Below are 24,398 nucleotides of genomic sequence, written 5' to 3' on the forward strand. Positions count from 1 at the left end.
TTCACCTATCCAGGAAATTTGCAGTGCCAAAAAAAAAATTGCTTGGGCAGCATCATGTGAACCAAAGACTATTATCTTGCCCGTTAGGCCCCAGGGAGTGACTGGGTGAGATGGGGGGGGGGGGGGAGCTGCAAGGGAACCAATAGGTGTCTCTGTGCCACTAATCCTCCCCACCCCAAAATGTGTGTGTTCTAGCTGCGGCAGCTGCTTGGGACCCAGCCAGGTCCAGCCTGTTTCAGCAGAGCTCATCGCACAGACCAGAAAAAGGCACATTGCAAGCTGCCTCTCACACCAAGTAGGGCCCCTGCTCCCTCTCACTCAGTACTGCCTGCACTGAGCGGAAGCCGCTTCCAGGCAGGCAGCCTCTCTGAGGGGATGCAGTGCACACGCTCTCCCAGACACAGGTGTGATGCCCCAGCAGGATGCTCACCTGACTCCCTTTTGATGGTCTTCAGCTGCTGCTTGCCATGGGGGGCAGCCGCAGCCACAGCGGCTTTTTTCCTTGCGCTCTGCTCATTCCAGTACTCCCGCCAGCGCCGCAGCTGGAAGTGGATGAAGCGCCACATCATCCAGGCCTGTGAGAAGCACACCAGAAGCAGGACGCACATCCTGGGGGAAGCAAGCAAGGGAAGGCAGGCTGTGACTGAGCAAGGAGCCGGCCGGCTTCAAAGGGGCGCCCCGGGGAGTGAAAGAGGCTGCCCATTTAAACACCTGCCTTTCCGTATCGAAAGCCCTGGGGAAACCTAGACTGAGGGCTGGCACACCCGAGTTATCAACTCTGCCACTGCCCATCTTGGGCTGGTGGTGGGCATGCGCATTTTGCTTTGATCCACAGCCAGATCTCACATGGCAGTGTGTGAAAAAAATATTGAAGATAATGGTGGACGGCTTCATTCAGGGGACTCATTTCCAGGGAGAAGCTATTTGTGCTTGTTTACCCTTGTTTACCCTCAGAACAAGTGGGACACGGGTGGCGCTGTGGGTTAAACCACAGAGCCTAGGACTTGCTGATCAGAAGGTCGGCAGTTCGAATCCCCGCGATGGGGTGAGCTAGGTGGGAAGGTAAACGAAGTTTCCGTGTGCTGCTCTGGTTTTCCAGAAGCGGCTTAGTCATGCTGGCCACATGACCCGGAAGCTGTACGCCGGCTCCCTTGGCCAGTAAAGCGAGATGAGCGCCACAACCCCAGAGTCGGTCATGACTGGACCTAATGGTCAGGGGTCCTTTTACGTTTACCTTTACCCCGAGAACAAGGGACGCGGGTGGCACTGTGGTCTAAACCGCAGAGCCTAGGACTTGACTTGCCGATCAGAAGGTCGGCTGTTCGAATCCCCGCGACGGGGTGAGCTCCGTTGCTCGGTCCCTGCTCCTGCCAACCTAGCAGTTCAAAAGCACGTCAAAATGCAAGTAGATAAATAGGTACCGCTTCAGTGGGAAGGTAAACGGCGTTTCCGTGCGCTGCTCTGGTTTGCCAGAAGCGGCTTAGTCCTGCTGGCCACATGACCCAGAAGCTGTACGCCGGCTCCCTCGGCCAATAAAGCAAGATGAGCACTGCAACCCCAGAGTCGTTCGCGACTGGCCCTAACGGTCAGGGGTCCCTTTACCTTTACCCTGAGAACACCAGAAGCTTCAGCTAGACTGGAACCCCATTCAGGCATTACTCAGGTAATGTAAACTTCGGGTAACGTTACCGGCAAACCCGGAAATGTTTTGCTGTTCACGCATGTGCAGAAGCGGTTTACCGCCATGCGCGCATGCGCAGAAGCAGCACATCTGGTAGCGAAAACTTTGGGATACGGCGGACCTCCAGAACGGATCCCGTTCACAACCAAAGGTACCACTGTATATTCTAAACAAAACTATGGCACTTCTCTTATGGCTACAGGGCACAGTCAAGTACTAGTTAAGAGGTGCCCACTGCAGTCAACGCTGGTGCCAATTTAACACTTAACCGTGTTTAAAACCTGCAGGGGAAAGGGAGGACACAAATCCTGTACTTTATGCCATGGGAAAGAGATGGGAGCTGGACTGACTGGGAGGGAACTGTACTTCTCCCATGCATTACTTCTGCACCAGGCCTAAATAGATGGAGCCCTGAACTCATCCAGCATCCCTGTCCTTGGAAGCCCACCTCCCAGAAACAACATGCGCCCAAGCCTTACCTGAAAAGTAAAGTGTTGAAGTTTCCTTTCTCGGGGTCAAACGCCTGGTTCTCCACTCGAGCCAGCCCAAAGCCAATGACCAGCACGGATAGGGTGAGCGTGAAAAGCCGGGAAACGACGAACACCACTGCCCAAGCGTTAAACCTTGTGGAATTAAGCAGGAGACATATTCGACATTTCAAAAGAGGTATACTTGCCATGCCTCTTAGGTGGGCATTTTTAATAATGTACAGGAGCTGTCAAAGACTGTCAAGAGGCAGTAGTAGCGATTCAGAAGAAATGCAGTGTGCAGGTTATTTAAGTGGTGCACCCACAAAACACTACACTGAGCTGTAGTCAACTATGTCCTATTCAGAGTAACCTATTGAAATTAACAAAACTATGGTAGTCGTCACTTAATTTCAATGGGTCTACTCTGAATAGGGCTAGCACTGAATGCCACCTATTGGGTGTGATTCAACTAGTGAGTCGCATCAGTAGACATTATTCAGCAATTATGTTAGAAGTCTTTCTTTCTTTCTTTCTTTCTTTCTTTCTTTCTTTCTTTCTTTCTTTCTAATTCACATCTAGAGTATAACAGGAGATGATACTGCAAAGGAGCATCTAGTCTTAGAATTCCCCAGACATTTGCTAGTGAGCCTCAGAGGCTGAAAGGAAAGTCATGCTTCACCCACACAGAAGAGCACTTACAGCTTCTCGTTGTTTTCATCTGTGAAGTAGAACAGGCGAGCCGTATGGAAAAGGAATTCAGCTACGTACTGCAGCAGCAACAGGATGAGTCCCAGGCGTGTGAGGCTGGAGAAAGGGAAGGAGAATGGTGATTGCGGCAGAAGGGATGAACACCTTTTGAGCCTCCTCCTCCCTCTCCCTAGCATTTTACCCCAAGATTCCCCTCAGGGTCCCTTCCGACTCTATAGATCTATGAATTAAAAGGCTGTGCTGCAATCATGGAAACTATCAGACGAATCAACCTTGATTCCACCTCGGCACCAGCTTGGCTGCAGGAGTTGCCGGAAGGAGGCATACAAAGCGCCATCCTTGAGTGGATAGACTCCTAAGAGTGGAGTCGTAGGACTCCACTCCAGATTTGTGTAGGGTTTTTACCCCTTTGTCTTTTCTTCTCCCAAATATATCCCACAAAGCGGTGGAAGTTTAGGACCACTGTTCCTTCCCCGAGATGGGCTGCCTTCCCAGGTTGGCCAGCCCCACCTGCCCCTCACTTCCCTCTACAGCACGTGCAGAAACAGCCTTCTTGACCGTTGGACCCACTATGTTTGCAACATAATCATACAACAAACAACAATATATTATACCAAAAATTAAGAGTGACTAGTGGGGTGCAGAAGAGTGACTAGTGGGGTGCCACAGGGTTCTGTCTTGGGCCCGGTCTTATTCAACATCTTTATCAACGACTTGGATGATGGACTCAAGGGCATCCTGATCAAATTTGCAGATGACACCAAATTGGGAGGGGTGGCTAACACCCCAGAGGACAGGATCACACTTCAAAATGACCTTGACAGATTAGAGAACTGGGCCAAAACAAACAAGATGAATTTTAACAGGGAGAAATGTAAAGTATTGCACTTGGGCAAAAAAAATGAGAGGCACAAATACAAGATGGGTGACACCTGGCTTGAGAGCAGTACATGTGAAAAGGATCTAGGAGTCTTGGTTGACCACAGACTTGACATGAGCCAACAGTGTGATGCGGCAGCTAAAAAAGCCAATGCAATTCTGGGCTGCATCAATAGGAGTATAGCATCTAGATCAAGGGAAGTAATAGTGCCACTGTATTCTGCTCTGGTCAGACCTCACCTGGAGTACTGTGTCCAGTTCTGGGCACCACAGTTCAAGAAGGACACTGACAAACTGGAACGTGTCCAGAGGAGGGCAACTAAAATGGTCAAAGGCCTGGAAACGATGCCTTATGAGGAACGGCTAAGGGAGCTGGGCATGTTTAGCCTGGAGAAGAGGAGGTTAAGGGGTGATATGATAGCCATGTTCAAATATATAAAAGGATGTCATATAGAGGAGGGAGAAAGGTTGTTTTCTGCTGCTCCAGAGAAGCGGACATGGAGCAATGGATCCAAACTACAAGAAAAAAGATTCCACCTAAACATTAGGAAGAACTTCCTGACAGTAAGAGCTGTTTGACAGTGGAATTTGCTGCCAAGGAGTGTGGTGGAGTCTCCTACTTTGGAGGTCTTCAAGCAGAGGCTTGACAACCATATGTCAGGAGTGCTCTGATGGTGTTTCCTGCTTGGCAGGGGGTTGGACTCAATGGCCCTTGTGGTCTCTTCCAACTCTATGATTCTATGATTCTAATAAACAAAGGGCTTAGGCAGGTCCTCTTAGAAGACTGGAACCCAAGCCTGCTTTCTTGTAAAGTTTAATTTAAAACCGAAGCAAATTATACAGCTTTGGAGCTGCAGACAGAAAAACGCTGGAACTATTTATTAGGAGTTCCTTTTAACCTGAAGAGAAAGCAGGTGTGCAACATTGCCATGTTGAAGATGGTGGGACCCGCAACACTTACTTCAAGAGGTATGCTCCAGCTATATGAACTAGATAGAGGCTGATATATTGCAGCTGACGAGGAATCTCTTCCTGCAAAGAAAGGGAAGACCATAAGAAGCCAATGTGCATCATAAGAGGCAATGACTGGCTGCATCTAACACAGACGAAGTAGAGCAGGCGCAGTCAAATGCACGGCCTTGGTGCATCTTGCATCAAAGAAATCCGCATGCCAGTACAACACACTGCTGCACTTCCACAAGGCTTCTTTTCAATACCATGGAGATATTCAAATAAGTTAGTGGGAGGGTGTCTTCCACACACCACTAGAACCTGAGTAGGAGAGCAGGAAAAGTGCTTTCCCAAGTATTTTCTACAACTGTGAAAATGTACCGTGGCTTTCCTTGGCCTTAAGAAAAAGCATCAACTTGGAAACTTCTTTGTCAGTTTAATATTATTTTAAACATGCATTCGATTTTTCAAAAAAAATTTGTATAAAAGAAACATATTTATTTCGCTCACCCATTGGCTTAAAAAATGCAGGCTAGTTGCTTTTGTGACCACATCAGCACAACACCCACCCACCCACCCACCTCTACTGGCCTCCTAAGAACCCTAAGAGGAAGTTAGTTAGGATGATGGTACTCACCTTCCGCACCTTTTGGAAATATAGTTCAGGCAGTGCATGCAGCCAGTAGGACAGCTGGCAAAGGTAGAAAAACTTGACCTGGAACCTAATGTGTAAAAAGAAGAAGTGCATTTCTTAAGCATCCACATGAAGCAAAACATTTTTTGCCATTCTCCCTCCTGACTGTGAGCTCCTCCTTTTGAAGCTTAACGGCACAGACATTTCGGAAACGGAAGATTCTTGAGACTGCCTTAGTGGATGAAAGCTGGCCACTGACCCTTGGCAACTGCTGCTGCAAATTTGTTGTGACAAAGGGGGAGAAAGGGAAACAAATCACTTCTGCTAATCTGGTGCGCTCTGGCAGGCGAGGAAGCAGATGGCCGCATCCTATCTCTGTGCTGGGTCCCAGGCAGAGATGCGAGTTTGCCAAAGTGGCGCTTTCATAGCTGTGCAGCTGTCGTGAAGTGCTGAGAGGCACCACTAGAGGGATGACAGCATGAGCGGAAGCCTGACTTGGTTATAATTCATGCTCAGTGACGACAACTCAGGAATCAGACGTATCATTGACACATAGACTATGGAAAAACTACACACTGTATCCAAATAATATTTATTTAGGACCCACGGGGCAGCCAAGGATATTGATAGGATTCAGGACTGAGGCTGATGAGACAAAAGAGTTTAAGTTCCAGAATACCTGCACAGCCTAGTAGAAGAGAGGCCTTGTGGAATCAGGAGCCGCTTGTTTCTAATGCCAGCTGTGAGGGTCTCTGGGGTAGCTTTTATGCCTGTTAAGATGCTCTGCTTTACAGTAACACTGAAATGTTCTCAGGATATGGAGGAATTTTATTTTTTTTAAACCTGCATATTTAAATTGAGGCAAGCAAAACTAACCAAAAGTTTATAAATCTCTAGTGCAATTGTCTTGAAAAAGTATGAATACCAAAGTTGAGAGCAAAATTGTAAATTTATCATTTCAATTCCTTCATCACCTGCCCAAATTACCGTACATTTAAGCGCAGGGTAAGACGGGATGTCACCCATGGTGAGTGATAAAGGAAGCGAGGCCCCATCTGCACAATACACTTAAAGCAGTATCATGCCACTATAAACGGTCATCGCTTTCCCCAAAGAATCCAGGGACATGTGGTTTGTTAAGGGAGCCAAGTGTTGTTAGGGAACCCCTGTTCCCTTTTGAGAACTACAACTCCCAGAATTCCCTGCAAAGAGGGATCAATAGTTACACCACTCTAGGTGTACGCTGGGCGGGGGAGGGGGGGAGGAATGTGGGCCTCTTGAAAATTCTCAGCATGCTTAACACAAACCAGTATCTCAAACAGACCCATCAATCATGCCATTATGTGTACACTTAAATCACTGTTAAAGGAAATGTCATCATTTTCCCTACATTCCTACAGTGGTCAGGGTGTGGTCTGAAAGCACCTGATCTAGGGGTGACCACAGCTTGGCACCTTCGGTTCCACGACAGGAGAAAGATGAGATATAAAATGTAAGGAAAATAAAATGTAATATGGGATTTTAGTTCAAGAACCAGACACAATTTCTCAGAATGCAAAAGGAACATCATACGAGTGTAGAATCAACACAATCTTTTTTATCTGGCTGGGTCGAACCTTTCAGAGCTCTTTTCATAAAACACCCTTCTTGAGATGACATGACGTTATTAATACTGGAGGGGAAAAAGCCTTCAGGGACACAACTGATACATCAGAGACAATCTAAGGACTACTTCTCTCTGTGGAAACTGGAAGGTCGAACGATGTGCTTGACCCCAACATGCCTAAGAGAAGTATCAAGATCATGATTTGCGTACAGACACAAGAGTAGAAAAATGGACCTGAAGTTTGCTACGGCTGCTGTCTGGATTACTTGGGAACGAACATCTTGTGGCTGGGACACAATCCTTTAAGAAGCACCCAGGACAATGCGCAGTCCGTTCTTCCCCTGCTCTAGACTGCCCCTCCCAACACCTATCGGCAGACGGTTTCCTTTTCCTTGGAAAAGAGTTGGCTTCATGGGGAGCAAGAGCATTTATGAAGCAGAGTTGCTGCCCATAGACAGTTTGGAGGCACAAGCACACTCCTACAAGGAAAGTGAAGTCCCCCCCATTCCCTGGAATAAAATGGTTGCCTTTAAGTCTAACAACAGAATTCACTACCACAAGTCACAGTGATTGCTGGCCCCTTGGAGAGCTCTATAAGGAGACGAGATCATTTTGTGGAGGAAAGGCTACCGGTCCTGATGGCTATGTCTTGCCTCCAGTAGCAGAGACCCTATGTCTCTGAATACAAGTTGCTGGGGATTCCAGCGCAGGAGAGGAGAAGGCTCTCAAGGTCATGTCCTGCTTGCCCATTGGGGCATCTGCTTGGCCACTGTGAGAACAAGGTCCAGGAGCAGAGAGGTCTTTGGTAGGAGCCAGCAAAGCCACCTCAGGTTCTTAAGGACAAGGATTAAGCGTGCAACATCAGCATTGCACACAGGAGGGGGCTGCAAGATCACTTCTGGCCGGTTTGAAGATGCAACTGAAGTATTCAATTCACCCTTATTCCTGTTATCACTCACTCCTGACCTCAGATAAACCAACAAGGAAGGAAGTATTCTGTGGCTACTTACGGGAGATGAACATGAGGGTAGTTCTCCCACAGACTCTTGGGGTTTGATAAGTATCCTTCCTGAAATGAAGGAAGACACACAAAGTAAGAGAGGGAGTGGGGAAGAAAGGTGAGTTAGCAGCGAAGTCTGGCTAAACAACAGCTGCCCAAGTCTCCATCGCCTCTGCTAAAGTTGATACGTTTAGGTGACAACTCCGAGCTATTGCGGAAGACTCTGTGCAAAATATAGACACCTTTTCTTTGTACAATAAGCAAACAATGGGTAAGTTCTTTCTACGATGAGGGTGGGGAACCTGCAGCCCTCCAGATGTTGTTGGACTACAACGCCCAGGCTACCTGGCCAGGCTGGCAGGGGCTGATGAGATGCAGAGTTCAGCAACAAATGGAGGGCCACAGGTTGCGCACCCTTGTTTTTCAGCAACAGCAGTTGCAGATGAGTGGGGTTGGTTGTTGGCCTCTGTTTGTTTTGAGGGGCAATGGAGTGGCGTCTGGGGACGAAGTCAAACCACTGTGTTAGCAACACCAAAGTGACCTCCCTGGGGCTCAAGTCTTGGCAGTATGTCTGGAGGTCTTGGGCTGTCCAGATAACAAGACTCCCCTCTTGGTCCCTCTGATGTGGTCCAAAGGAAAGGCAGAGAAATGTGTTTGGCCCCAGCTTGGCTGCAGGAGTTGCCACGGCACCATCCAACCATCTTAGGGACTCCACTCCAGATTTGTGAAGGGTTTTTACCCCTTTGCCTTTTCTTCTCCTGAAGATATCCTGCAAGGCAGTGGAGGCTTCAGCATTTTTCCTCCTCCTAGATAGGCAATCTTTCAAGGTTGATGAACCCCATCTGCCCCTCATTTCCCTCTGCAAGCAGCATGTGTGGAAGCTGCCTTCTTGACTGCTGGACCCACTCTGGGTCTCGTCCGCTCAATCTGCCACAGCTTGACTTTGCAGGAAGGGGAAGTCCCTAACTCACCAAGGGTTTGAGACCAGGGTACTGAAACAGGAAAGACACGCCCCTCTCCAACACACACACAAATGCAAATCCCAACACTCGAAGTTCAGAATCTGAAAGCCAGATGCAGAATGAAACCGTAAAACAGCTGCAGAGGACGGAAGTGGCTGCTGGGCAAAACTCACACACGAGTTTCAGGGCTCAGAGAAGCCTCCTTCAGCCAGGCATCATCAGCGCTGGCACAGAAACATCTTGAGATGTTTAGTCAGGAGACAAGAGGCCCTGCTTAAGCAATCTGGGCATAAAGGAGTGTGATGGAGAGGGAGAGAAGCTTGGCTGACAAAGCCTCTTAGATAAAAGCCATCCTGCTGCTTCTTTCTCGAGGCAGAAGGGCTGAAGAGAAGGTTTGAGAAATGGGACCCCACTTCACCCCCACCTCTCCTTCTGAAGGTCCCCCCAAGGCTCACCTGCAGGGAAGTATCTGCCCCCCTCAAAAGTGCCATTTGCAAATAGATTTAAACCAGCAACACTGGGATCAATTTCCCACACATTTCAAGATGAGACCATCCCAGTACCTCTACCAAAGTCATTCAATGTAAAAGCCATAACTGCTATGGTTATGATGCAACTGGAGTTCCAGCAAGCGTGCTGGCATTCGTTATTTTCCCATCCTAGGAGGCAGTGGCAGGCCATGTATCTGAGAAGACCAAAAGCACTGGCTGTACTCAGTGTTGCAAGCAGAGTGCTTGTCCTCAGGTCCGTGCCACAACCCGTGTGGAAGTGGACCCACGGGGAGACGCATGGCAACAGGAAATGGCAGCAGCTAGTAGTCTGATGTCGCTGCAGGCAGCACCACACAAGGAGACTTCCTTAAGGAACAAGGTCACATGGACTTCCTTTGCTTTGGAGATAGGCTCACTGCCTGTCACAATGGCCATGGAAGGAAGTAATTCAGAATTGGGCCTTTTGTGGTTAGTGAAGGTTTGTCTTGAAGCTAAGATAACTGCCATACAGAAGTTAACTGTAACAGGAAGCTCAAGAAGCAGGGTCAAATGAGGATCCCGTGTGATTAATAATGGTGGCCTCTCCGACTGCATTGCTGAAAGAAATGACACCACAGTAGGAGAAGTCTGCCTTGGGGCAAAACAACCCGGAAGCCATTATCTAGGACAGCCTTTCTCGACCTTGGGACCCCAGATGTTGTTGGCCTACAACTCCCATCATCCCTGACCACTGGTCCTCCTAGCTAGGGATGATGGGAGTTGTAGGCTAACAACATCTGTGGAGCCTGCATATCAGAAAACCCCACCCCGGTATCTGGGCTGACTGCAGAAAGTAACCAGAAACCCCAGATTCATTTTAGAACATTTGCGCTCCCTTGTGTTCAAGGTGCAAAAGGGATTGGTAGGAAAAATATATCAACTGCTTAGAAAACCAATGTACAGAATAATCATCAATGATATACAAATTCAAATTTAAAAGTACTTATGAAGTTATATCTCCGGATAGTTCTTGTAGAAAGAGGAAAGTTTTTAACAGGCATCTAAAACAGTTCTGCGAGTTTACCTGCCTAACCGTAAGTTCTAAGGGGGGGAGAGGGAGATTCAAAGCAGAGGTGCTGCCACACTGAAATAGAGACTCCCCACAGATACAGAATGAACCAATATATGGCATGCATAGGAGTCCAAGTTCTGCAGATCAAAATGTTTGAGTGAGCAAGGTGGTCCTTCATGTAATCTGGTCCTAAGCTGTTATTTTTTTTATATACTAACAATAAAACCTGAGATGTGGCCCAGTGTGAACTTGCACCCATACAGATTTAAAACTGGCTGAGGTCCATCACAGAGGCAGATTTTGAATTTCTATACCAAAATACTTGTTTTGATATGTCATACAATTCCCACTTTAGGTTCAGAATGTGACCTGAGTAGCAAGTGGACATCAATACACTTTGCAAAGTCAGCAGTGTATGTGGGGAGAGTTTGAACCATTCCCTCTAAGTCCTACCAGCAGACCCACATCCTGAATTAAGAGGTGTTTTGAATAAGGTGACCCTATTTGGCCACTCCCCGTAATGTGATCACATATGAACAAAGGGGAAGAGCAGAGAAAGCAAGCTGCACCCCCCCCCATGAATAAATTCACATCCAATCTTTCTAAAGGAAGCTTACCGTTGCCAGTACATATAGGCACCAGGCCATGGAGGCAATATGAAACGCTACCAGCTGCCCAGACTCATTGAACTTGCTGTGCTTGATCTTGGAAAGGTGGAGCCTCCGGTTGATTTTCTAGAAGAAAACAAAAATTCAGCAAGACTGGAAGAAAAAACAAAGCATTCTACGTCCTCAAGGGACAGTAGCTCAAAGCTTCTTTTTGGAATGTCACTATGCCAGCCCTGGAAAGTTCAAATCAGGTGATCAGAGGATACAAAAAAAGGGTCCACCAGATGTTTTGACTTGGCTTAATAACCAGCAGCCATTATTTGTGGGTGCAGTCAGTCCACCCTAAAATGCAAAACGAGACAAGGCCCAGCGAGGGAAGAAGGAGAGAGCAACGCCACAAAAGCCTGAAGACGTCAGAGGGACCCCCAAATACCCCCAAAAGGAGAGCACTGAAAAGAAAAGAAAATCTCACCCAACCTCAGGAACAAGCAGAAGCAGTCCTGAGAAGGCAACTGACTTGTTCCAGCCAGGAAAGAAGAAAGAAGAAAGAAAGAAAGAAAGAAAGAAAGAAAGAAGACTTGAAAGTTAAGAGAGGGAAGTTATAGTTGTCACAATGACACAAGTTCACATTCTTCACAGTTTGGTAAAAGCTGAATAAGAAACAAAACGTAACATTCCTCTCCAAGTCCATTTCACCTTCTAGAAAACGGGACTAAATACTTTCCTGGAGCCATGGGGCCACAGTAAAAAGCAACTGTAAATTTGAAATGTTCTACTGCCCACAGCACAAGGGAGCGGTGTAGGTACTGGCTAGCTTGTATGAAAAGCAAGACTTACGTCCAAGGCATACTCTTGCACCACAGCATGCAGAATTATTGCTATGAAGATGTAGAAGAGGATTGTGACCAAATCCTTCAGCCCGTAGTGATAAAGAACAATTTCACCATCTGAAGAAGAGGAGTGGGGTAAGGGAGGAAGAGATTAACATTAAAGAGTTAAGCTGGGAAGCCATATAGGGATCAAACTTTTAAAGGCATCCGCTAAGAGGCAGGATTTAAGTAACAAAGAATTAGCTCAAATGTTGGCAAGAAGCAGAAACAGACCACCATGAGTTTAGAAGAACCGAACTTAACCAGAATGCAGAGCAGATGTGGACAGCTCAACACACACACACACACACGTTTACATCTCCTTCCCACCCCTCGGCAGCAAAGGTGGTCGGTCCTCTGAGAGCCTGTTTGCATGATGTGTTATTCTGAGATAAGTGTCCCATGAACTCCCTTCATCATCGGATTTATTGCCATGTTCCTTGGAGGCAGGGGGGTCTCAATCAGAAGGTGAAGTAGTTCAGAGGACTCTGGGAAGACCAAGGGTCCTCAACTCACCTATTTTTCATCCCCGGGTAAATGACTGTGGTGGGTCGAGATCACAGTTCCATAGCGAAACACAGTGACCTGCGAATGACCCAAGACAGTTAGCAGCAGAATCCAGCTCCGGGCTGCTTCTCACTTTACATTTGTCCCTTGTGTACGGATCCACCAGAACAGATACACAACTCATGCCAGCTGTGAATGGAGGGTGTACATTGACATTACAACTTTCTTGTCATGACATATAGAAGAGGGTTGCCATATGTCTGGATTTTCCTGGACATGTCCAGGATTCCAAGGGCAAAATTACCATCTGGGGGGGATTTTTAAAAACTCGGCATGATGTCTGGGTTTTTGCAAACAGAACCAAGAAGCTCAGCAACTTGCAATCCTAATATAGAAGCAGCGGCACAGAACCACTGAACTGGAAGGAGGGGGACCATGGGATCACAGAGCGCAGGATCTGTAAAGCGGGATGCGATTACAGCATCACCAACAGATGGGCTCCCAGCTTCTGCTTAAATACCTCCAGCCAAGGAGAGCCCCCCACCTTCCAAGGGAGTCAAACAGCACCCATCTTTAAGAGGCTTCTCTCTCCTAATATTTAGCCAAAATCTATTTCCCTGCACTGGTTCTAATCCTGTTCTCTGGAACAAAGGGAACATGTCTGCTCATCTTCCGTGGGACATTTGAAGATGACCGTTGTGTCTCCCCGACAGTCTAAACTCAGCTTTTTCAACCAGTCATCACAGGACTTGGTGTTGAGACCCTTCACCATCTTGCTGTCCTACTCTGAGTGCACTGCAGTTTGTTGATGCCCTTCTTAAAACTCTTGGGCCCAACGTAAGAAGAGTCCTGCTGGAGCAGACCAAAGGCCCATGTAGTCCAACGCTCTGTTCTCACAAAGGTCAACCCGGTGTCTATGAGAAGCCAGCAGGACCTTGATCACAACCCTACTTGGCCCTCCTGTGATTCCCAGCACCTGAAATTCAGAGGCCCAGTGCCTCTGACAGCGGAGGCAGAAACAGAGCTCTCAGGGTACATAGCCACTCAGAGCTTTGTCCTCCATATATCTGTCCCATCCTCTTATAAATAATCCAAATTGGCAGCCAACCACTGCCACTTGTGGGAGGGAATGCCATGGTTTAACTATGTGCTGTGTGAAGTGCTTTTCTGGGAGCGGCCTGAATCTTCCAACACTTTCATTGAATGTTCCTCAAGTATTGAAAGAGGGAGGAAAAAATTACCCATCCACTATCTCCACAACAGGCTTAATTCAATGACATCACTTCTTACTAGCCTTTTCTATAAAATAAAAAGCCCCCAACATTCGAACCTTTACCCATACAGAGGTCCTCCAATCCCTTCGTCATTTTGGCTGCTCTTTTCTTGCCCTCTTCCGGTTCTGCAGGATCCTCTTTGAGGAGAGACAACTAGAACTGCACACAGCATTCCAAGTGAGCTCACACCATGGATTTGCATGAAGCTGTTATCATATTGGGCATTTTATTTTCAACCCCTTTCCTAATGATCCCTAGCACAGAATTTGCCCTTTTCACAGCTGCCACACTCTGGGTCGACATCTTTGAGAAGCTAGCAGCCATGATCCTAAACTCTCGTACCTGGTTGTCACCCCATGTTCACACCCCATGAGCATGTATGTGAAACTAGAATTGTTTTTGGCCCAGTGTGCCTCACTTTGAACTTGCTTACATTGAATTCCATTTGCCACTTTACTGCCCATTCTCCCAGTTTGTGGTATGGAATGTCCAAAGGAAAACAGACAGGACCCCAAACTACAAGAAAGAAGATTCCACCTAAACATTAGGAAGAACTTCCTGACAGTAAGAGCTGTTCGACAGTGGAATTTGCTGCCAAGGAGTGTGGTGGAGTCTCCTACTTTGGAGGTCTTTAAGCAGAGGCTTGACAACCAAATGTCAGGAGTGCTCTGATGGTGTTTCCTGCTTGGCAGGGGGTTGGACTCGATGGCCCTTGTGGTCTCTTCCAACTCTAGGATTCTATGATTCTATGACCCAATGCCTATTCATGACCTGAACACAGCACTTTGGATGATGGAGTCTAGAAATGCATTAGCCTTATTGGCTGCCCTGTTGCACTGCTGACTCACGTTTAAGGCTGGCTGCATCCCAATGTTCCTAGTCTGTCAAGAGCGCTTTAACTCTTGACTCCATCTTCTATGATGTTAGCTACCCCTTCCAGCTTCTTGTACATGTGACAAACATCCTCTCAACATGTCAGCTGTAAAAATGTCCTAGCCGTGGGTCTAGGACAAAGCCCTCCAGCATCCCACTCAAGATCGCCCTTGTTTCAAAGTTACCTCCACATTTGTGTCTTGCACCTTGAAGAGTAGTGATTTAAAGGTGTGCCCCACCCCACTCACAACAGGCATGAGGCATGCATATTTTCTAGTCTGGTATCCTAAGGGACGCGGGTGGCGCTGTGGGTTAAACCACAGAGCCTAGGACTTGCCGATCAGAAGGTCAGCGGTTCAAATCCCCGCAATGGGGTGAGCTCCCGTTGCTCAGTCCCTGCTCTTGCCAACCTAGCAGTTCAAAAGCACATCAAAGTGCAAGTAGATAAATAGGTACGACTCTGGCGGGAAGGTAAACGGCGTTTCCGTGCGCTGCTCTGGTTCGCCAGAAGCGGCTTAGTCATGCTGGCCACATGACCCGGAAGCTGTACGCCGGCTCCCTCGGCCAGTAAAGCGAGATGAGCGCCGCAATCCCAAAGTCGGCCACAACTGGACCTAATGGTCAGGGGTCCCTTTACCTATCTAAAGGTAAAAGTGGGAAGTGCCTTTGGAGCCCCCCAGAGTACCATGGTTCTTTATTGCAGGGTGTTAACATTACAAACCAGGGATAATTATCTGAACCCCGGTAGCCCCAGCACAAGCAACTGAGGACCCTAGATTAATGTGCACTTTTTTGTTACGCAAATAGTAGCCATGGGGAAGTCTGAGAAGGTGGTGGTGAGAAAAATCTGACTTTTACTACCTCCTGAGTCTGTGGTTTGCATTTCAAAGGAAGCCTCCATTGAGACCCATCTCTTCTCACAGAATTACTGTCACCAGCCTGGAGATATTAAATTGGTAACACGGGCAGCTAAGTTTATACTGCGCTGCCCCAACAGAGCAGACTGTACAATCTCAATGCATAGACAGACAGAAAACATGAGTCTCCAGGGTTGCTAATCTAGCTCTTTGCATCAGCACGTGGATCATTTGAATATGAGGCTCAGGTTGTCAAGTGAGTCAGACCTAAAGCATCCACAGCCAGCCCACACTCTTTTCCTTGAAGAGCTGTGGTTCAGGGCATGTGCCAAAGACCCCAGCAGCAGCAAGGCACATTGTGAAGTGGGTGACTCAAGCTGGGTATTTCCACAGCTGCGGAAGGAAGGCCTCAGGGAGCACCTCCGTTTGGAAGTGCTTTATGAGCACAGAGGCAGGGCAGCAGAACTGAAAGCGATGCTGCTCTAAGCTCAGAGAGGGTCTTCTTAGTGAAATATTTCTCTCTCTCTCTCTCTTTTCTTCCCTTTGATAATGAGCGTGACCCCTTAAGTCTCCAAGTGGCGCAGAGAACTGTGGGACTCTTGCCTCTCCCCTCCGCCTGCCTGCACCCACTTTCCCTCACCTCCTGGGGCAAAGAGCTGGGCAGACTTGCCACAGCGCAGGTGAGGAGGGGAAAGGGTGCCAGGAGGACCTGAGAAGGCCAATGCCCCAGGTGGACATTTGTGGGAGCAGAAGCTTCCCCTGGGGTTTTCTGGTGCATTTCCGTTTTGCTGCTCTTGCCATTTTGCTTCGTCTTGTGGTTTTAGCTTATGGTTCTCATCATTGTTTAAAACTGCGGCATTTCTCGTGACGTGTCCTGGAAGCACAGACATCATTCTCAGCCTCAAGGAGTTGCTGCATGTTTTGTGCAAACACACGTTAGAAGCCTAATGGTGGCTTTTCGCTAGAAAGCAGCTTCCGGGGAGGGGACTGTGGCCGAGAGGAAAGAACGCTTAACCCTTTCTTCAGTCCATCTGTTTCCCTGCTCCATATCAGCACCCCAGTAGGTTTTCCTATGGCACAAACATACAAACAAATTTTGAAACCCCATAAAAGGGGGCCAGGGAAGAACAACCTGGAGTGGAGAATTGATGGGCTAACGAAAGGGGTTGTTCAGCCTTCCATGTAAACAGATCCTCTGCTTTCAGTCTCACCCATGCAGAGCTGCTTCACCAAAATGAAAACTGCAGAGAGCTTGGCATGTTCCCCTACTGTGTAGTCTAGCCTTAGACACCAGATAATAATAATAATAATAATAATAATAATAATAATAATAATAATAATAATAATAATATTTATACCCCGCTCATCTGGCTGAGTTTCCAACAAAACACTAAAATACAATAATCTATTAAACATTAAAAGCTTCCCTAAACAGGGCTGCCTTCAGATGTCTTCTAAAAATTTGGTAGTTATTTTTCTCTTTGACATCTGGTGGGAGGGTGTTCCACAGGGCGGGTGCCACTACCGAGAAGGCCCTCTGCCTGGTTCCCTGTAATTTGGCTTCTTGCAGTGAGGGAACCGCCAGAAGGCCCTCGGCGCTGGACCTCAGTGTCCGGGCAGAATGATGGAGGTGGAGATGCTCCTTCAGGTACACAGGACCGAGGCTGTTTAGGGCTTTAAAGGTCAGCACCAACACTTTGAATTGTGCTCGGAAACGTACTGGGAGCAAGTGTAGGTCTTTCAAGACCGGTGTTATGTGGTCTCGGCGGCTGCTCCCAGTCACCAGTCTAGCTGCTGCATTCTGGTTTAGTTGTAGTACCTTCAAAGGTAGCCCCACATAGAGCGCATTGCAGTAGTCCAAGTGAGAGATAACTAGAGCATGCACCACTCTGCAATATAGTCAGCGGGCAGGTAGGGTCTCATCCTGCGTACCAGGTGGAGCTGATTAACAGCTGCCCTGGACACAGATTTGACCTGTGCCTCCATGGACAGCTGTGAGTCCAGAATGACTCCCAGGCTGCGCACCTGGTCCTTCAGGGGCACAGTTACCCCATTCAGGACCAGGGAGTCCTCCACACCCTCCTGCCTCCTGTTCCCCATGTTACTGCTGGCTGCTCAGATATTCATAGGAGGAGGTTGGAAACCATCTAAGAAAAAAAAAATAAACCGAACACACTGAAACCTTTATGACGACATGTTGACAATGGGGTGGGAAAGGTTGGGGGGGGGAAGTCCCTCACTTTTCCAGAAAAAGTTAAACATCTGGCCTGAGAGCTGGATGGACTTGGGGCTGGATGGGAAAAGGGGACATAAAATGAGCATTCCTCTGTCTCCTTTTATGTCACAACCCATTCCCAACATGCAGGGCTTGTTAACAAATTTCTGGGGTGAGTCAACCAAGCAGGGGTGGTTTCATGCCCCCTGTGGAGGGCCACAGATTCCCTCACCATGCGGTTATAATAATAATAATTTTATTATTTATACCTTGCCCATCTATGGGATAAATGGAGGGAGAGCAAGGCCCACAGGCGATATAATCACAAGGAAGCTGGAATGTCATGGTGGTGACACAAAACTAGTTAATGGGAAATCCAGGGCTCATAGCTTGGGGTTTAATACCACCAAAGTGCTACCAAGGTATGCATAGGCTGCCTTACCTGCTGTAGGCACACTGACGTTATACTGAGGTAAGATGAACAAGAAGGCAGTCTTGGCTGTGACCTGTAAAGACAAAGTAAGTTGCTCTGTTAGTTTGTATGGAAGTCCAAATGGAAATATTTTTGTCACAGGCATCTTGTGGATCCCACCATCACAACGAAAGGGTGCTACCACAGTGGTAACCCTATCCTACTGCTCCAACATCCTCATAGAATCATAGAGTTGGAAGAGACCACAAGGGCCATCGAGTCCAACCCCCTGCCAAGCAGGAAACACCATCAGAGCACTCCTGACATATGGTTGTCAAGCCTCTGCTTAAAGACCTCCAAAGAAGGAGACTCGACAGGAAGGACTCCACTGCAAATTATTTTGAAAAGCGAGAAGTTAAATTCACTTTTCCTGCAAGTGAACACAAATATGCAAGATTGCAGAAACATGGGAAACCACTTGGTGCCTGCCATAACTTTTGGACTGCAGCTGCTATCAGCCCCAGCTCACCCGGCCAACAGACAGGGCTGGTGGGCATTGTGGCCCAAAGCATCTCGAGGGCACAAGGTTGGCTACCACTGTTGCAGATGTCCTTCCTGCTTCCAGGAGACAGAGGTGCTGCTGCCTGAGCTTGAAGTTTCTATGCCTTTTTGGGGGTGAATGACTGAATCTGTATGTGCCAGAATTTCCTCCAGGTAGGATAATTCTTCCTCCACCTCATCTCTAAAGAAGAGCGTTTGCCACTGGTCTCCTTTTCTCCAAGCCAGGCTTAAGTGCTTGAGCTGGAGAAAAACCAGGGGACCAGTAAAGCCCACCTGCCAGAGTAGGGCTGTTGTGCTTTTAACAGTTGCATGGCAGCTAAAAAAATCAGCAGCTCAAACTTGTCTGGTCATTGCATGATGGGGGAAGACTGTCCTACAAAATTACTGCCTGCTATGCAGCTGTTGTGGAGGCAAAAGGCCCTGTTCAAATCTGTAGAGCGTCCAATTCATTCCCAACCAAAGATGAGGGGACAAATTCCCCCAATATTTCCACGTCCCTGAGGGTAAACATCAGAAGCGGCAGACGGCAACCCGAGTGTGGGTTAAGGCATAGAGGCTAGCAAGGATATAAAGAAGAAAGTTAGTCAAGCAGAGCCAAGATAAATAAGGCGTTTGTAGCTAGGAAGCATCAAGCGGAAAAAATGAAGGCAAGTATTAGCCGCCGGTTCCTCATTGTATACCCGTTATGTCAAGTGTGCACTCTGGATGAAATATAGCTAAAAATGTTGAAACAGCACAGCCTTCAGTAGCCAAGGGGTGCAGATGGGTGTCGGAAAGGCACAGGCTTAGAATTTAGAGCGGAAGAGCGACTTTAGCTGAAGTTCATTTGCAGAACGGAGGAGGAGTTTGCCTTCCTGCTGTGGACTTCGCAATAAAGAGAAGGGAGAAGGGACTGCGGCAGCTGGAACTGGGCCCAATACAAACAAAATCAATGAGTCACCCACTGGGAAAGAATTACACAGGCAAGAACAAATAATAATAACCTGGAGACTGAAGCCTATAGCAGTTGTGTGTATGTTTGTTGGGAAGGGAAGGGTAGTAAACAGCTACATTACTAGAAAGCAGAACTTGCAACAGCTAGGCATGGCTCACTTTCTTGATCTGGCAGGGAGAGATGGGGGGAAGTAGCAGCAGGCCAGGCAAAATTTAGCTCTTGCAACTGCAGTCACAGCAAATAGGGCACAGAAATAGGGAGGCAATATGCAGGGATAGGGTTCTCCTGGTGAAGACTGCTGAACTGAACAGAACCTGATCAAAAGCCAATTTTACCACTAAAGTGGTCACGAAGCCCACAAGATATTCTGCACTTGTAAGTGCAATTCAACTGAAACACAATTTTATTGACTTTGGGGTCTTCTGCATCCTCCCAGTCTACCAGTGTTTTCAAGAAGAGGTCCTAAAATACAGTGTCTCCTTATCACTCAGTTGTGTGTTTTCTTTCTGTCTCTCTTACCAGAGAAGAAGATTTATTTGTTGCTTATTCTTGCCAAAGGCAATTCAGAGCCCCTCACACAACCAGAAGACCCCAAAGAAACAAAACCCCACATAGATACGTTAAAACAAAAACTACTTTTAGGTTTTGCTTGTTCTACATTCTTCCCACCAGTGGTTCTTTACTCTTCTAACAGTACATCTCGCTGAGTGACTTGCATGACACAGAAAGCCCAGCCTGGTCCAAGCACAGGCTCCTAAAGGGCACAGCCGGCAGCCACTCTGCTTCTCCCCATTTTGCTGCCACTCTGCAATGTGCTAGCACGGCTTAGCATGGTTGTCTGAACTGCTGTCAGAATTCTAAGGTGTCAAAAACAAAACGAATGTTCGTAAGTGCATTCTTGTAACAGAACCAGGATTCATCCTTAATCACTATTTTCACAAGCCATGAGCTTTGACTGAGGAGGAGCAAAGTAGCCTCCAGGAACCGTACGGCGTCTGCAGGCCACCTGCTTATTCGTAATTAATCCTGATTTCATTGCTCACACAGTGGTTAAACTATGCCTGTTCTTTATTGGCATTTCTTACAATTTGGTTGGAAGCTGTGTGTGTGTGTGAGAGAGAGAGAGAGAGAGAGAGAGAGAGAGAGAGAGAGAGAAGGAGAGAGAATTTCAGTTATAGACAATAAAGTTATAGAAAATAAAGTAATAAAAGAACAAACAAAAGAGGGAGAAAAAATGCAACAATACAATAAGAAAAAATAATAGAAAACAGTAAATATGATCAGTTACATTTCCATACATTATTATGCAGATGCTGTATATAAATACTAGGTAAAGGGACCCCTGACCATTAAGTCCAGTCGCAGACGACTCTGGGGTTGTGGCGCTCATCTCGCTTTATTGGCCGAGAGTCATCTGGCCAGCATGACTAAACCGCTTCTGGCGAACCAGAGCAGTGCACGGAAACGCCGTTTACCTTCCCGCCAGAGCGGTACCTATTTATCTACTTGCACTTTGATGTGCTTTCGAACTGCTTGGTTGGCAGGAGCAGGGACCGAGCAACGGGAGCTCACCCCGTCGCGGGGATTCAAACCTCCGACCTTCTGATCGGCAAGCCCTAGGCTCAGTGGTTTAACCCTCAGCGCCACCCGCATTCCTGTATATAAATACTACTATCGTCCAAATACATGTATGACAAGGAGTATCCCTTCTGCATTCCTCCTAATTTGCCCGTGGGGATGTTAACACATCTTCCTAGAAATCCTTTCTTCACCCCACATGTTTCGGTGCATTCACTGCCTTGTCGCTTTCCAAACCACAAAAAGTCCTGCAGGCTTGAAACCACGTTAACTGGGCAGTTCCAGAACACCCTTGAATCCTGTCAAATACATTGGGCTGTAGCCAACTAAGTCCTGCTCAGAGTAGACCCAGTGAAATTAATGAACCTACGTTAGTCATATAATGGGACTATTCTGAATAGGCTAGTGTGGGATACCATCCTGACAGTTTGAAGACACTCATCACTCAGCTAACTATGTTGTGGAACCCAGGTCAGTATCTGCAATGAAACGAGATGAGCAAAATGCAAGAGGTATCCATGGAATGATGCTACAGATTTAAATATTTCTATATTACACATATGGGATGTGGGTGGTGCTGTGGGTTAAACCACAGAGCCTAGGACTTGCCGATCAGAAGGTCGGTGGTTCGAATCCCCACGACGGGGTGAGCTCCCATTCCTCGGTCCCTGCTCCTGCCAACCTAGCAGTTTGAAAGCACATCAAAGTGCAAGTAGATAAATAGGTACCGCTCCAGCGGGAAGGTAAATGGTGTTTCTGTACGCTGCTCTGGTTCGCCAGAAGCGGCTTAGTCCTGCTGGCCACATGACCTGGAAGCTGTACGCCGGCTCCCTCGGCCAGTAAAGCGAGATGAGCGCCGCAACCCCAGAGTTGGTCACGACTGGACCTAATGGTCAAGGGTCCCTTTACCTTTACCTTTACCTTTATATTACACATATAGAAAACTGTTATGAGTGTAATTTATTGTAATATCTCTCTTATGCATCACCCCCCACTGCCATTAAGATTTACAGTTGTATATAAAATGGGGGGGGGGTCAAAGTTTAACTATCACTGCAACCAATTTTTAGTCTACACCTCTCATTGCTTCATCTCAAATACTTCACCCATAATTCACCTTTAAAGAAATGATAGAAGTATGCACAATACAACAGTGCAAGCTGTTCTAAGCTTCCCATTTTTTTAAAAAAATGAAGACATAAAAGTGAGCTAGAGCTATTATTTCTTCAACACATGTGTACAGAGTGGAGTCCTATCTTAACAGATAATTTAATCTCATTTGCAGGGGCATTTAAAATTCATGCCAATTTTAGGGGGGGGGAGCAGTTATCCTGGCAACACTAGGCAAATATCTTTACTATGAGGTGACAGGCATGCTACAAGGAATTCAGACAACTACTAGCCTCACACTCAAAAGGCGGCTGAATTTCAATAGTGAATGTGTTCCTGGGATGTACAGAATAAAACAATTAAAATAAAATAAAATAAAATAAATACTTCCCATAGCACCTTAGAGACCAACTAAGTTACCGTATTTTTCACACCATAGGGCGCACCGGACCATAGGGCGCACCCAGTTTTTAGGGGGGGAAATCAAGAAAAAAAATCTCCCCCCCCCAGCCCTAAAGAGCAGGGTACAGGCTGCGCACAACCTCTCCCTGCCGGAGGGGTTGCGCGCGGCTATGGCACAAGCCAAGGTAGCGAGCGGGATGGATCCCGCTCGCTGTTTTGGCTTCCCCTTTAGCCCCATGCAGCCTCTCCCTGCCGGAGGCACAAGCCTGCATTCGCTCCATAGGACGCACACACATTTCCACTCCATTTTTGGAGGGGAAAAACTGCGTCCAATAGAGCGAAAAATACGGTAGTTATTGGTATGAGCTTTCGTGTGCATGCACACTTCTTCAGATAACAGGTACCGTATTTTGCGCCCCATAAGACGCTCCGGCCCATAAGACGCACCTAGTTTTTTGGGGGGGAAATAAAGAAAAAAAAATTTATTTCCCCCCCAGGTGCGGGGCTGGAAGAACCAGGTCGGGGAACAGTGGGAAGGCACGCTCTGCCTCCCCGCTGTCCCCCGAGCTTGTGGGGCTGGCGATGGGGAGAAGTGCACCAGCTCTCTGCCGCCATCCCGAGCGGGCGGGACTTAGCGCCCCGCTCGGGATGGCGGCTGAGACCTGCCTGCGGTCCCGCGACGGCTGGCAGCTCTCTGCCGCCATCCCGAGCGGGCGGGACTTAGCGCCCCGCTCGGGATGGCGGCGTAGACCTGCCTGCGGTCCCGCGACGGCAGGCAGCTCTCTGCCGCCATCCCGAGCGGGCGGGACTTAGCGCCCCGCTCGGGATGGCGGCAGAGACCTGCCTGCGGTCCCGCGACGGCAGGCAGCTCTCTGCCGCCATCCCGAGTGGGGCGGGACTTAGCGCCCCGCTCGGGATGGCGGCAGAGACCTGCCTGCGGTCCCGCGACGGCAGGCAGCTCTCTGCCGCCATCCCGAGCGGGCGGGACTTAGCGCCCCGCTCGGGATGGCGGCAGAGACCTGCCTGCGGTCCCGCGACGGCAGGCAGCTCTCTGCCGCCATCCCGAGTGGGGCGGGACTTAGCGCCCCGCTCGGGATGGCGGCAGAGACCTGCCTGCGGTCCCGCGACGGCAGGCAGCTCTCTGCCGCCATCCCGAGTGGGGCGGGACTTAGCGCCCCGCTCGGGATGGCGGCAGAGACCTGCCTGCGGTCCCGCGACGCAGGCAGCTCTCTGCCGCCATCCCGAGCGGGCGGGACTTAGCGCCCCGCTCGGGATGGCGGCTGAGACCTGCCTGCGGTCCCGCGACGGCTGGCAGCTCTCTGCCGCCATCCCGAGCGGGCGGGACTTAGCGCCCCGCTCGGGATGGCGGCGTAGACCTGCCTGCGGTCCCGCGACGGCAGGCAGCTCTCTGCCGCCATCCCGAGCGGGCGGGACTTAGCGCCCCGCTCGGGATGGCGGCAGAGACCTGCCTGCGGTCCCGCGACGGCAGGCAGCTCTCTGCCGCCATCCCGAGTGGGGCGGGACTTAGCGCCCCGCTCGGGATGGCGGCAGAGACCTGCCTGCGGTCCCGCGACGGCAGGCAGCTCTCTGCCGCCATCCCGAGCGGGCGGGACTTAGCGCCCCGCTCGGGATGGCGGCAGAGACCTGCCTGCGGTCCCGCGACGGCAGGCAGCTCTCTGCCGCCATCCCGAGTGGGGCGGGACTTAGCGCCCCGCTCGGGATGGCGGCAGAGACCTGCCTGCGGTCCCGCGACGGCAGGCAGCTC

General features: G+C 48.7%; 1 protein-coding gene across 2 annotated transcripts in view; it reads right to left on the reverse strand.

The window, feature by feature from the left end:
• TRAM2 (translocation associated membrane protein 2) overlaps positions 1–24,398 on the reverse strand; it is a 47,996-nt gene that overhangs the window by 5,546 nt on the left and 18,052 nt on the right. For both annotated transcript variants that reach the window (XM_083495292.1, XM_083495293.1), the window contains exons 2-10: positions 18,079–18,142; positions 11,879–11,988; positions 11,051–11,167; positions 7,940–7,998; positions 5,327–5,411; positions 4,700–4,770; positions 2,851–2,955; positions 2,161–2,304; positions 431–609 (exon numbers count right to left, since the gene is read on the reverse strand). In XM_083495292.1, the coding sequence (XP_083351418.1) occupies positions 431–609; positions 2,161–2,304; positions 2,851–2,955; positions 4,700–4,770; positions 5,327–5,411; positions 7,940–7,998; positions 11,051–11,167; positions 11,879–11,988; positions 18,079–18,142 (934 nt within the window). The remainder of the gene's footprint in view (positions 1–430; positions 610–2,160; positions 2,305–2,850; positions 2,956–4,699; positions 4,771–5,326; positions 5,412–7,939; positions 7,999–11,050; positions 11,168–11,878; positions 11,989–18,078; positions 18,143–24,398) is intronic.

This window comes from Podarcis liolepis (genome assembly GCF_965112155.1).
Source record: "Podarcis liolepis genome assembly, chromosome: 3".
NCBI lineage: Eukaryota > Metazoa > Chordata > Lepidosauria > Squamata > Lacertidae > Podarcis > Podarcis liolepis.